This window comes from Thamnophis sirtalis, unplaced genomic scaffold (genome assembly GCF_051295495.1).
Source record: "Thamnophis sirtalis isolate CommonGarterSnake01/CBP01778 unplaced genomic scaffold, rThaSir2_p1.2 scaffold_8, whole genome shotgun sequence".
Classification (NCBI taxonomy): domain Eukaryota; kingdom Metazoa; phylum Chordata; class Lepidosauria; order Squamata; family Natricidae; genus Thamnophis; species Thamnophis sirtalis.
The window spans coordinates 34390919-34403108 of NW_028261388.1; the positions used below are offsets into that span (position 1 = coordinate 34390919).

At 33.5% G+C, this 12190-nt stretch overlaps 1 protein-coding gene across 24 annotated transcripts in view; it reads left to right on the forward strand.

The window, feature by feature from the left end:
* BBX (BBX high mobility group box domain containing) overlaps positions 1-12190 on the forward strand; it is a 123211-nt gene that overhangs the window by 43138 nt on the left and 67883 nt on the right. For 10 of the 24 annotated variants that reach the window (XM_087721406.1, XM_087721415.1, XM_087721404.1 and 7 more), the window contains one exon: positions 7629-7692. The exons of the other annotated variants lie outside the window; for them this stretch is intronic. In XM_087721406.1, the coding sequence (XP_087577532.1) occupies positions 7629-7692 (64 nt within the window). The remainder of the gene's footprint in view (positions 1-7628; positions 7693-12190) is intronic. 24 annotated transcript variants of the gene reach the window in all.

Sequence of the window (12190 nt, forward strand, 5' to 3'; positions counted from 1 at the left end):
CAGTGTTTCTCAACCTTGGGAACTTGAAGATGTCTGGACTTCAAGTCCCAGAATTCCCCAGCCAGCGAATGCTGGCTGGGGAATTCTGGGAGTTGAAGTCCAGACATCTTCAAGTTCCCAAGGTTGAGAAACACTGCTATATCATTTCCAGTTGTGCAATACTGGTAACTCTTTGGGAAGATAAAGATATGTGGTCCACTACCCATAGATTGCACAAAATTATTATAAAGTTTAGGCATAATGTTCGTGATCTGCCAAAGCTATTCAGCCATAGGCAGAGGTTTCATCTGAAATCTTACAACAATACTATGTCTTCATTCCTAGAATAAAGAAGACATAACTTTAATAATTAACAAAACTGTCCAGAAAACAAGTGTTTGTTTGTTTAACACCCTGCCTTTATTATTTTTATAAACAAGGTGGTGAACATACAGTATCTAATATTTCCTCCTCCTCCTGTTTTCTCTACAAAACAACACTATGAGATGAGTTGGACTTGAGAGAGAGTGATTGGCCCAAGGTCACCGAGGAGGCTTTCATATCTAAAACTCAGTCTTTGATTTCTAGTTTTGTGCCTTAACTACTAGAGCAAACTGGCTCTTTAACTTTTAAAACACCTGGAATAAAGTTTTTCGATATTGTCTTAGTTGATCCCTTTTAGATATTGTGAAAACTATATGTCATGAAATCTTATGCCTTTTAATTAAATGTGTTAGTTGAAAAAATATTAAGAGATTTTTTTTTGCTTCTTTGTAATATGCAGTATGAAGGTTATTACAAGGGTATCTTTGTAAGAAATAAGGATTTGTTCCAAGGATAAGATTGAAATTGTGAGCATTTGTCCATATAGTTGGCAAAATTGGACCTACCTTGATTACACTTAAGTATATTAGTCAATCCAGGATCAGAATTATTAGAAGGATGCATATTTTCTATTAGTGATTTGGACAGTCATTCATTTACTAAATATAGTGCATAGGTTGTATAAATAATAAAAAACAGCTACAGTACAGAGTTTTTATAGGTTTTCACAAATTTGCCTTGCAGTTATAAAGGCTTTCAGAGCAATGATCTGTTTTTCCACTAAGTAAGCTCAGTGATATGCACTTTCCTGGATGGCATTAGCTAACCATAAACAGATAACTGACAAAGGTAAATCTGAAAGTACAGATTCTGAAACCAAAATAAATGTGTTTTTAAAAAGAACTCAAATTATAGAAATACACAAAGAGTTTCAACTTTATTATTGATTGCTGTTGGATTAAAACATTCCTGGAATTATCTGCAGAAAATTTAAGGCAAAATTATGTTATAGTGAACATTTATTTTCTTAATTTGTACCAATTAGACTTATCAAAAAGAAGCATGCTGTCTTCAACATGACTTCATTTCCCAGAAATTGATTTCATTTAGTATTGCCAACTTCAGATTACTTGACCACGTTGTGGCCTAATAGAATAACCTTAATTCCATACAAACTTTAGAAATATATGTCTCACTCATATTTATTTTGCTACAGTAAAAGATGTATTCTGACTTATTTAGTTCTAGGCATTCTTAATTAGATACAACTCTATGGATAACCCTCTGGAAGCATAAAGGGAAAACAAACAGGATAGAACTCTATAGTGGACAGATTGCTTAAATCTGCTTATTTTTACTCGGGTAAAAATTGAGTTTACCAGAGTTCAGTTACTCATAAATTTTATATAATTGTATATCCAGTCATTATATCTATTTTTAAAAATCTTTTTGAAGGAAAATTGTAAAACTCAGAAAAATGCTCTTCCCATTGTTTTATGTGGACAGTAAATGTTGATATCCATGTACATGGCAGCTAACCTTTATATCAGTGGTTCTCAACCTGTGGTTCGGGACCCCTTTGGGGGTCGAATGATCCTTTCACAGGGGTCGACTAAGACCATTGGAAAACACATATTTTTGAAAAAATACAGAAAACAAAAAAATTTTATGGTTGAGGGTCACCACAACATGAGGAACTGTATTAAAGGGTTGCGGCATTAGGAAGGTTGAGACCCACTGCTTTATATGATCATTGCTCTTAACATGGTTATAGATTTATATACATACTTGTGCCTATATAATTTTCTGTAGGTTAACAATATCAAAAGTAAATATAGGAAATACGAAAATAATGCATTCATTAGCGTGAAGTTAAGGTATAAAGTTAGAACTGGGCACAAAGTCACACAGAATGACTAGGCTGATTTTGCATTGCTCTGTATTTTTATGGTATTCCCATTTGCTACATAACTTAGGTAAATATGTGCCTTTAGTCCCTCATTGGAAAAAACTTATAAAGCAGCTGGATGAGACTAAAAAATAAACAATCCATGGTTGCTTTAATGATTTGAATGGGAACCCTGGCACAGGGCTTTTCATTTCCAGGTTCTTTTTCTTTTTATCGATTTATCCAGCACTTGCTCCAATACTCCAAAAACATAATAAAAATCTCTGCCACAAACAATTATGGAGTTTTAATATCTTCAAATTTGTAATGATGTACTAGAAACCTACATACCTGTAGTTCAAGTTGCTTTCAGTATAATATGAATATCTTCAGTGGTTTAGTTTGGGGGATGGGCCAATTGTCTAATAATGTATACTTGATTGGCCACTAAACATTCAATGCCACATGAAAGAGTGACTGGGTTATTATTGTTTATGTTAGCAATGCTATTGGTATGTCAGTAATGCAGTGTTCTTCAATTTAGCAGCTAAGCATAGTCTATAAGTGTCTTGTCTATGCTTCATTCTTCCTGTGCTCATTTTTTGCTTGCTCCGCCCCATTCTTCTGAGAATTGCTCTGAAATCACTTTCCTGTACTTATGAAAGCTGGTCAGAAACTAATGGTTCATGTTTGAAATAATTATTTCCATAGCTTTAGCAACTATTTTAATGTCTGATTTTGCTGGTTACTGATAAACTCATACTACTCCCTTGTAAAGCATTTATGATTAAAAATCATAAAACAAGCGATATTCTAATTATCTTTTATTTTCTATTTACCAGCTTTACTACCTTTTATTTACTACTTATTTGGGGATGGGACTTTGTATTTATATGTACTGCCATAGTTTTAAAAACAGAAAATATTTCAAACTCACTTTGTTAGTCTGCAGATTATAGAAAAGCTATCAGCACATTAAGGTTTTGATAAGTTGTGCTATGTATATGTGGTAGATTTTTGTCTTCCTAACTCAGGGAATATAAACATGATAACGGAATATGCTTCCTGCTATGAAGTACAAAATTCTTTGTGCGAATTATACATAAAAGGAAATGCATAAAATATCCATGGTATGCTATTTACCCATTTTTATAAGACAAGGGAATACTTGTAGACACCAATATTATGTTTGGCCACCAGAGGTCTCTTTTTCTCTTTTGCTGAAAACTACATATAGATAAAATAACTTCACTGTACACCAAAAGAGAGATTATCTGTAAACTATATATGTTTGGAGAGAGAATTTTGTTGTGGCAGGCATCTTTGATTAAATGGCTTGCTTTGTTGCCTGGACAAATGCCTGTTTGAGGACTCCTTAGCCAGAATTCAATTTTTTTTCACATATAAAGAAACCACCTATACAACTGTCACCAAATTATAGTTCTCCTGGGTACTCAAATTGTCCCACTATGAACATAATGCAAAAACGTAGGCCTCTGAAAAAGGACCTAATGCTGGAAAAGGTAGAACTAAAGAGAAGGACCAGCAGCAGCAAAGGAGATGAATCAATTACAGTGGCAATGAATGGATTTTAGAAGATCTGAAGACTATATTGTCTCCTGGATCACTGGAAAATCCTATGTAGTCACTGAGAGTCAGCACCAACTTGATGGCACATAATCACTAGCAACTATATTGTTATTTCTGTTGTTTGTTCAATCAGTTATCCTTTCCATAAGGAAATTGTTCCTTCTTTAAAGAGTAATCTTGGAATATATTTTATAAAATATTCAGCCTATATTATGTAATATTTTAAGTACACGTATAAAGAAATTCAGTTTAACTTAACAATTGATCTACCAAAACAGTTGTATTAGTAGACTGGAAGTCTAAAAATAATAGAAAATTGTGTGACTGCTTTTGAAAAAAAGGGTTTTCTATTTATACATTTTAAAGTAAGAATTGTTGCATTGTAAAATGCTGTTTAGTAATGCAAGAGAATCCTTTCATAGCAAGCTAAATTCTCCTTGTTACAGGGTTAGTGGAGGCACCATTGAAAGACCAAGTTAGGGACAGATCATCATGGAGAAAATTTAGATGGTTGCTAAGAGTCAACACTGACTTGATAGCACATAATCAATAATTCTTTTCAGAAGGTCTTTGTAATTCAGTGATTCAGAAAACAATTCCGTGGTATTGTTTTTAAATTGGAAAATGATGTGCTTTCAAATATTCATTATATTTATTAGTAATCCATCTAAATATTTGTTACAATGTTACTAATTGAGAAAGAAAAAAAACTGGCAATCCAAGAGAGAATTAATTAGTAAGGATTTGCAAAGCATTCAAAAGAAGCACTTCACAGTTTTTGTTCATATAAACTATGCACTACATCTTGAAGCATTCAAGTTGTCGTCACTTCAGAAGGATGGTAAAGCCACTTCAGAGGCTGTTGCTGGCTATGTATTTGTGTTTGTGCATGCATAACTACTTCATTGGTAATCTAACCAGAAATATTGCCTTTGCAAAATAGAAATAATCTTCAAAGTAGCCATGTAAGTGTCCCAAAAAACATTATTGATTTAATGCAATAGAGACATTGTTCTACTCATAGATTAGAAAGCACTTCTTTCAACTACATTGCATACCCTATTGAGTTTTAAATATTGTTAATTCTTAATTTCTCCACTTATTTCAACATCTCCCATATGTGAGCTGAGTCTATTCTTTTGTTCAAATTCATCATGCAACTCAACATACTTTATTACAATGTTAATTAATATAAATCTAAATAGGTAGTGGTACTAATTTTTTTCCTCTAAAATTGACTAAAGGTTAGAAACCTGCAAATGATTCCAGTAGATAAAGATGTCCAAGTAGCTGGAAGTCATGTATCCATTCCAGCATGGAATGATGCTACTCTAATGACTGGTGTCATTCTTAATTAAAATGAAAATTGGCAGGAGGTAGAGAATGACACCCATGCAAGTCACTGATAACAGCATTAAGAGATTAACTGATTCTTGAAGCCACAGAAAGATTTAAATTTTAGTGGAGTGCCAATTTTGTAATCCAGTCTAATTCTGTAGATATCTACTCACAAGAAAACTACCCTAATTTATTTATAAGAAATTATTAATAATAATTAATATCTGAATGTCTGGCATGGTTGAGATATTTTCATATATAAAAAACAAAGTCCATTTTTTTCCATCTGCTTACCTATCAAACCTAAAAGAAAAACCTCCAGTTCAGTGATACATTTACTCTTAAGAATTCTCTGAATTAAAGTACATATCTGATTGCAATAACTATTAGCCTTCTTATATAGCCACAAAAGGTGGTGAAAAAGTGGCTTCAGAGAGGTTACATTGCCAACATGTTTAACATACCAGTTATACTTCTTTGATGATGTATCAATATACATCACCTTGTAAAAATTCTCTTTAAATTATAACTCAGTGAATTTCAGTTCCTTCTATATAACCTCCCACTGATTTAGCATTATATTTTATCCCAAAAAACCTTGCCCACTTAGTCATAAAATCTTTAACATTGATCGTATATATTCAATAAATGTTTATACATCTTGGCAACAAGATGCTCATTGTTAGTATACTAATCCAGTTCAAATTAAGTTTTCTCATTTATAAAACCAAAATTCTTATCTGAATTACATCTTTCTAACAGTTTAACATAAACAAACAATTAACAATTAAAATCCTCCTTTTCCAGTTGCTCCCTGTTGTTTTTTTTATTTAAAGTCTCCTTCAAAAAGTCAATAAATCTGCTTAAGTCAACTAAATTTTTATAAAGTTTATTGGAGTGACAATCATAGAGGAATTTTGGAAGGCAATCTCATTATTCCAAACATTCAATATGGCATGAAAACATTAACTATTATGGTTAATCTCTATTAACTATTATGGTTTGTCATATGATAGATAGGCGTGACACTCAAATCTCGAACCATATCCTTTCATATCCAGTAACCTTCTATTTTTTTCAAAGTGATACAGTCTTTCATGTGTATCAAACTTCAAGCAGGAAAATGCAATTGTAAATTATATAAGCCTAACCTTGTCTCTTTTTTTTGATATCTTGCAACAATTTATGTTTAATTTTCCCCCTCGCTATAAAAACATTTAAATAGGTTGTTATTGATATTGATGACAGCAAAAAGTACTGATATTGATGTCTGCAAAAAGATCATAGTTACTGAAAGAAATCTGTTTTAGTAGGTGCAAGTTATGTATATGTGTGATATTGGATTTTCTTCCCTTCGACTGTATCCGACTTTCAGAGACTGCCTGGACAAGTCCGTGCAATTTCCTTACCAAGATTTCAGAAGTGGTTTGCCATTGCCTGCTTTCTAGGGCTGAGAGAAAATGTCTAGCCCACAGTCACTCTTTGGCTTTGTGCTTAAGGCTGGACTAGAACTCCAGGTCTCCTGGTTTCTAGCCTGATACTTTAATCACAATCCAAAGGTGAATTGTGAAATATAGTAGTAGTTCAAAGGGAGAGAAACCATCAAAGTTTTGATGTGCATTTAAACAGGAAGCCTTAATTTCCCCTCCAAACAAGTAAGGCAATGTTCTAGAATCTTGAACTTGAAATATTCTAGATCACAATGTGCAAAATGGTGAGGATTCCTGTATGTTTAGCTGAATAGATTTCTTTAGACAGCAATAGATAAAAGACTCATTGTGATAGCTTCATCAGTATAATATTGCTATGGTATACTTGAGGCAGACTATGTAAGTTGCTAAATCAAGCCATATATATATATGCTGTATATACTACAATATTAGTATAGCCTTTTGCAAATTGGTACCAACCAAGTAAATTGAGTTCCTCAGAATTATCAGCCAACAGCATATCAATCAGCCATGCTCAGCGGGAATTCTGAAATAAGTTGTCCCAATATATCAGCTGCAATAAACAAAGTAATTTTTTGTATTCTACTTTCTGTGAGCAAAAGCAAAATTAAAAAATATATACTTAAATATTTATTCAACGTGTAATTTCTTATTTTTAATCTTTTAATGTTTCCTAACAGAGAGCTTGCCTACCTATATCATTTTATGAGCATTGTTATAAAATACATATACTATAATTTACCATTCGTTCCAAAGTAATAAATAAAATTTCAGAGAAAAGGTTATTGTTTTCTAATATATATTTACAAGCATGCATAATTACAAAACTGACGTGTTCAACTGTTGAATGTGAGTGCCCTACGTATTAGATGAAGAATTCAACAGATTGAAGTAATATCATATTACTTCTTACATAGGTATCAATCCATTGAATCACTAGGTTTTACTTGCAAATAGATATTTAGAGGAGGTTATTTTATGTAAGAGATGTACATGGTGAACCTAGAAGAAATAGTGATCTAATAATGTACATTTGCTTACTGAAGATCTCTCTTCAGTCCCTTTAGCACATGGAATCCTTCACAGATACTACTGTACATTGCCGTTCTGGATGAGTGGAAGGTAAATGTTTTTTTTTATGACGTTCTATTACAGAAGTCAACATATTTACTTAAAATCTGTAGAGATTCTCAGTCAACCAGGTCATGGTTGTCCCAAAGGTGCTTTTTCAGGAGGCAACTAGACTTCCTTGTTTTTCTTTTGAATTCATTTCGATCCCTCACTATCCTGTCAGAGCTGAAGAAACTTCTTAGATGAGAAGCGAAACATTTTCAAAAGAAAAACAAAGGCCAATTGCCTCCTGAAAAAGCACCTTTGGGACAACATATTTATTTGTTACAAAGTAAGCATATGTTTTTATTCCACTTTTTAAACTTCATCTATTTGTCTGTACATTGCTTACAACTAAGCTTCTGAAAAAAAATGAAAAAGGATATCTGGCAGGGAGACAACTCAGTTATTTAGAAAACTAAACCTTATGGCAGGCAGTAATATCTTTAAGGTGGTGCTTCTCAAACCTTTACCTTCAATACCCAAAACTGCATATCAGAATGTCTTTTTTTGTCCAATATAAGTAAAACTTTTTAAGTCAATTTAAATGTCCCTGTTGTGATGGGTTTGTATGCTTTTACCCAAAGAAAAAAACATTTTACCTAATTTGGGGTAATTTACCTAGGTTTAGGGAAAATCTTTTAAGCTAACAAACATAAACTTTCATAATACATTTTAGCATATAGATTTTCCTCCTTCCAATTTGCATGAGATTTCTCTTTTTAGAGTCACACATAAACACATATATACATAATTCTTAAGGTTTTGACCTAGAAATAAGAGACTGAGTTGTAACTCTGTTAGTGTGAAAGCTGACTGGGTGACTTTCGTCAGTTACTCTCTCTCAGCTCAACTCATCTCATAGGGCTGTTTTGAGGAAAATAGGAAGAGGATGGAACAGTATGTATGTTCAATGCCTGCAATTATTATAAAGTAATAACAACAGGATAAAATAATGTAGTCTTCATTGATTCCATGGCATTCAGTCATCCTTGAGTCTTTCAAATACGTCAAAATGTAATTATCATCCTAACCAATTAGACTATGCTAGAAACTCTAGCCTAATTTAAGGCAGCCTGGAAATCAACAGGCTGCCATAATTGAAGTGTCAAATCAAATGTATTTATTTGGGTAAAAACATGTATTATATTTTATGAAGAGGTGGCAACTTTATCCAACTTCATCTCATGTACAAGTTGTGTTCTTTCCTAAATTGGGAAGCCCTTCAGACAGTCACTCATTCCCTAGTCAGTCAAAGTTTAACTAACACAATGTGCTCTGTCCTGGACTGCCCCCGAAGACCATTTGGAATCTTCCACTGGGCCAGGACACAACATTGCTTCTGAATAGGTAGTGGTGGGCATAGTATGGCCATGTGGCACCTTTGCTCTGTGAGTTGCACTGACTGTCCAGTCCACCAGTGTGAGGTGGCAGGGTTGATGAACTTTTGATCTTTTCAACTCGAAAGCGTTAGCTTTCAGGCAGTCTCTGTCAGAAGTTCATTTGAAAATCTCTGTACCTCTGACCCTGGCATTCTGAATGGCTTTAAAGACCTGTCTGTTCTTCCAAGCTTTAAGTTAGGTGGGATCTCTTATGTAATGTGCTTTTTGGTATTATTGCCAAACCATCTTCTTGTTCTTTTTTTTTTTTTTTGTTCTTATTTTTCTTTATTTTGTCATATTGGATTTTTGTTGTTATATTGTAAGTCAGCCAGAGCCATCTGAAGTTGGGCAGTGCCTAAACTGGATTTAATTTAACTTACAATTCCTTAGTATTTTTGTGTAAGTGCTTAAAGAAATCTTGGATGGTAGAAGTAAGATAGTTGAATTATGAGAAATAATCTCTCAATCTTGAGAAAGTAAGTCAAATATGATTATTTCAAAAGCCAAACTGCAGCTTTACTTAAGAAATTCTGATCTTATAAAATATCATCACTAATATTGCCAACTGAAATCCTAGATTCAATTGCGTATGTATATAGTATATGTGTACTATTTAGAATTAGATAAAATTGATTAAATCTTTATTTTTAAGTAGATTTTTTCACGTTACATCTAGTACAACTAAAAGTATGTATAATTCAGTCCATTCAGTTCCGAATGACCTCCTATTAATTGAGAAGAATTTACTTTTATGTACATATGTTAGGATTCTAGCATCATCATTTTAGGCAATTTAAGATACTAATCATTCAGTCTAATTTTTTAACAATGCTAAATTAATTGACAATATCCTAGCAAATTATCATGTAATGAAATAAATTTACAAGATTACTGCTCACTTTTAGAGTGAAATAAGGCTGCATATTCTCCCCTTATTTATTCAACCTTTATGCAGAAAACATAATGAAAACCGGATTTGAAGACGACAACTATGGCTTTAAAATTGAAAAAAGAAATCTACTCTAGTAAGAAAGTCAAGAAATAGAATGAAAAAATGTAATTCAGATTAAATATAGAATATATCAAACTGATTATAAATGATACAACTGTACTTATAATTGACATGAAGATATTGAAAGTAGATAGTTTTTGCCTTTTAGAATCAAGTATCAACAGAAAACAGTTGTAAATCAAGAAATAAACCCCAGATTAGCACTTAGAGTAGCCATGAAGCCCTTGGAAAAGTTTTTCAGATGCCTGTACACCTATAAACCTACAAAGATTAGAATGGTACAGGCCACTGGTGGGATTCAATTTTTTTACTACCAGTTCTGTGGGCGTGTCTTGGTGGGTGTGGCATGACTTCGTGGGCGTGGCAGGGAAAGGATACTGTAAAATCTTTATTCCCACCCCACTCCAAGGGAAGGTTACTACAAAATCCTCTTCCCTCTAGATCAGCTGGGACTCAGGAAGCAGAGAATAGATGGGGGCAGGGCCAGTCAGAGGGGGTATTTACCGGTTCTCCAAACTACTCAAAATTTCCGCTACTGGTTCTCCAGAACTGTTCAGAACCTGTTGAATACCACCTCTGATACACCAATAGTTTCCCTGTAACATTTTTTGTATATGAAAGTTGACCTTTTGGGAAAGCAGTTGGAATCAGTATTGAAGCTTTTGAACTTTGAGTTTTGGAGAAACTCCTTGAGATTGCCATGAATAGCCAAGAAAAAACACAAACAGTTCATCCCCCCCCCCCCAAAAAACCCTAAAGTTCTTACTTGAAGCACAAGTGATCAAGTTTAATTTGTCCTGCTTTGGACACATTACAATGACTTTGCTCTTTGGAGAAGTCTACAATGGTGAATGGGAAAGGTGAAAGGAAAGGAAAAAAGATGATGAGCAGGAATTTATTTGGACTCAATTGCAACAGTGATAGGTGCACCTTTTGAAAGCCTGATGGACCAGATTGAGAACGTATCTCAATCAAATGTCTGTGATTGCTAAGGGTCAAAACTGGCCTGATCAATCATAATCATCAAAATGCAAACTTTGGAAAAGACTAGGAATACACATTTCAAACATTACATGAGCATAGCTCTTACCTGTCAGGGTTCCAAAAAGTAAATCAGAGTCCAAGGCAAAATGTTGCTCAATGTTCCAATTTCTTAAGAGAGCCATGTTGGTACATCTGGGAAACCCGAATGTGAAGGCTTCACTATTTTCCCATCCAGTTGAAAGTTCAAGATCTTGCCCCCACACCCATAAGTCCATCACATGATCCAATCTTCCACTGCCATGCTGACAGCTTTTACCCATCCAGTTCTGGTCAGGTGCAGAAACAAAGGATAACCTTGGCTTTCTAGAAAGAATTTTGCTATGGCTGCATATCATCTAACTCTGTACAATCCCACCTCCCATTTCCCCACAATAGTAAATACATAGTAGAATAATGGAAAGTGTGGCAGGCCTGAGATCCACAAGAAAACATGGTTGCAGGCCTGACACTGCTCTTAATTGAATCCTCTTTTCAGGTTTTCATGCAACGTAGAAAAGTTTTACAATTCTTTAATGAGTCAATTCATTACTTTTAATGCAGCTACAAACAGGTTACTTTAATAAATAGCAAAGAATTGTATGCTTGCATAAGTTTCTTTGCTGATTTGTATTTCTTCTTAATCGTTTTATATTTTGTTTATCTGTTTTCAGTGTTAAGGCATAGGCTTTGTTGTATATGTATTGAAACCATCACCCAGACACAAGAGTTAGGGAAATTTTTAAATAATTTAAACAATTGTCTATAAGGATACTGTAGGATGGAAAAATGCTGACATTTGTGGGCATAAAAAAAAGAAAATCTGAAAATAATTAGAATGGGAAATGTACGTATGGCCCTTTAAGTAAGTTTTGAACAGGAGTGTTGCATTTTGGGGGGATTTTTTTTATTTTGAAAAAAATTAGGTAATAATGCTAATTAAATATTTACAAATATGTCAGTTTTTTAAGAATGTAAATATAAAATCACCACTAGGTGGCACCTAATTCTCACACAATATAATTGACACTGTTTTACTGTAGATGTTACTAGCTGTTAAGAAAACAAATTTAAATGACTGAAAAGATAAATGTCT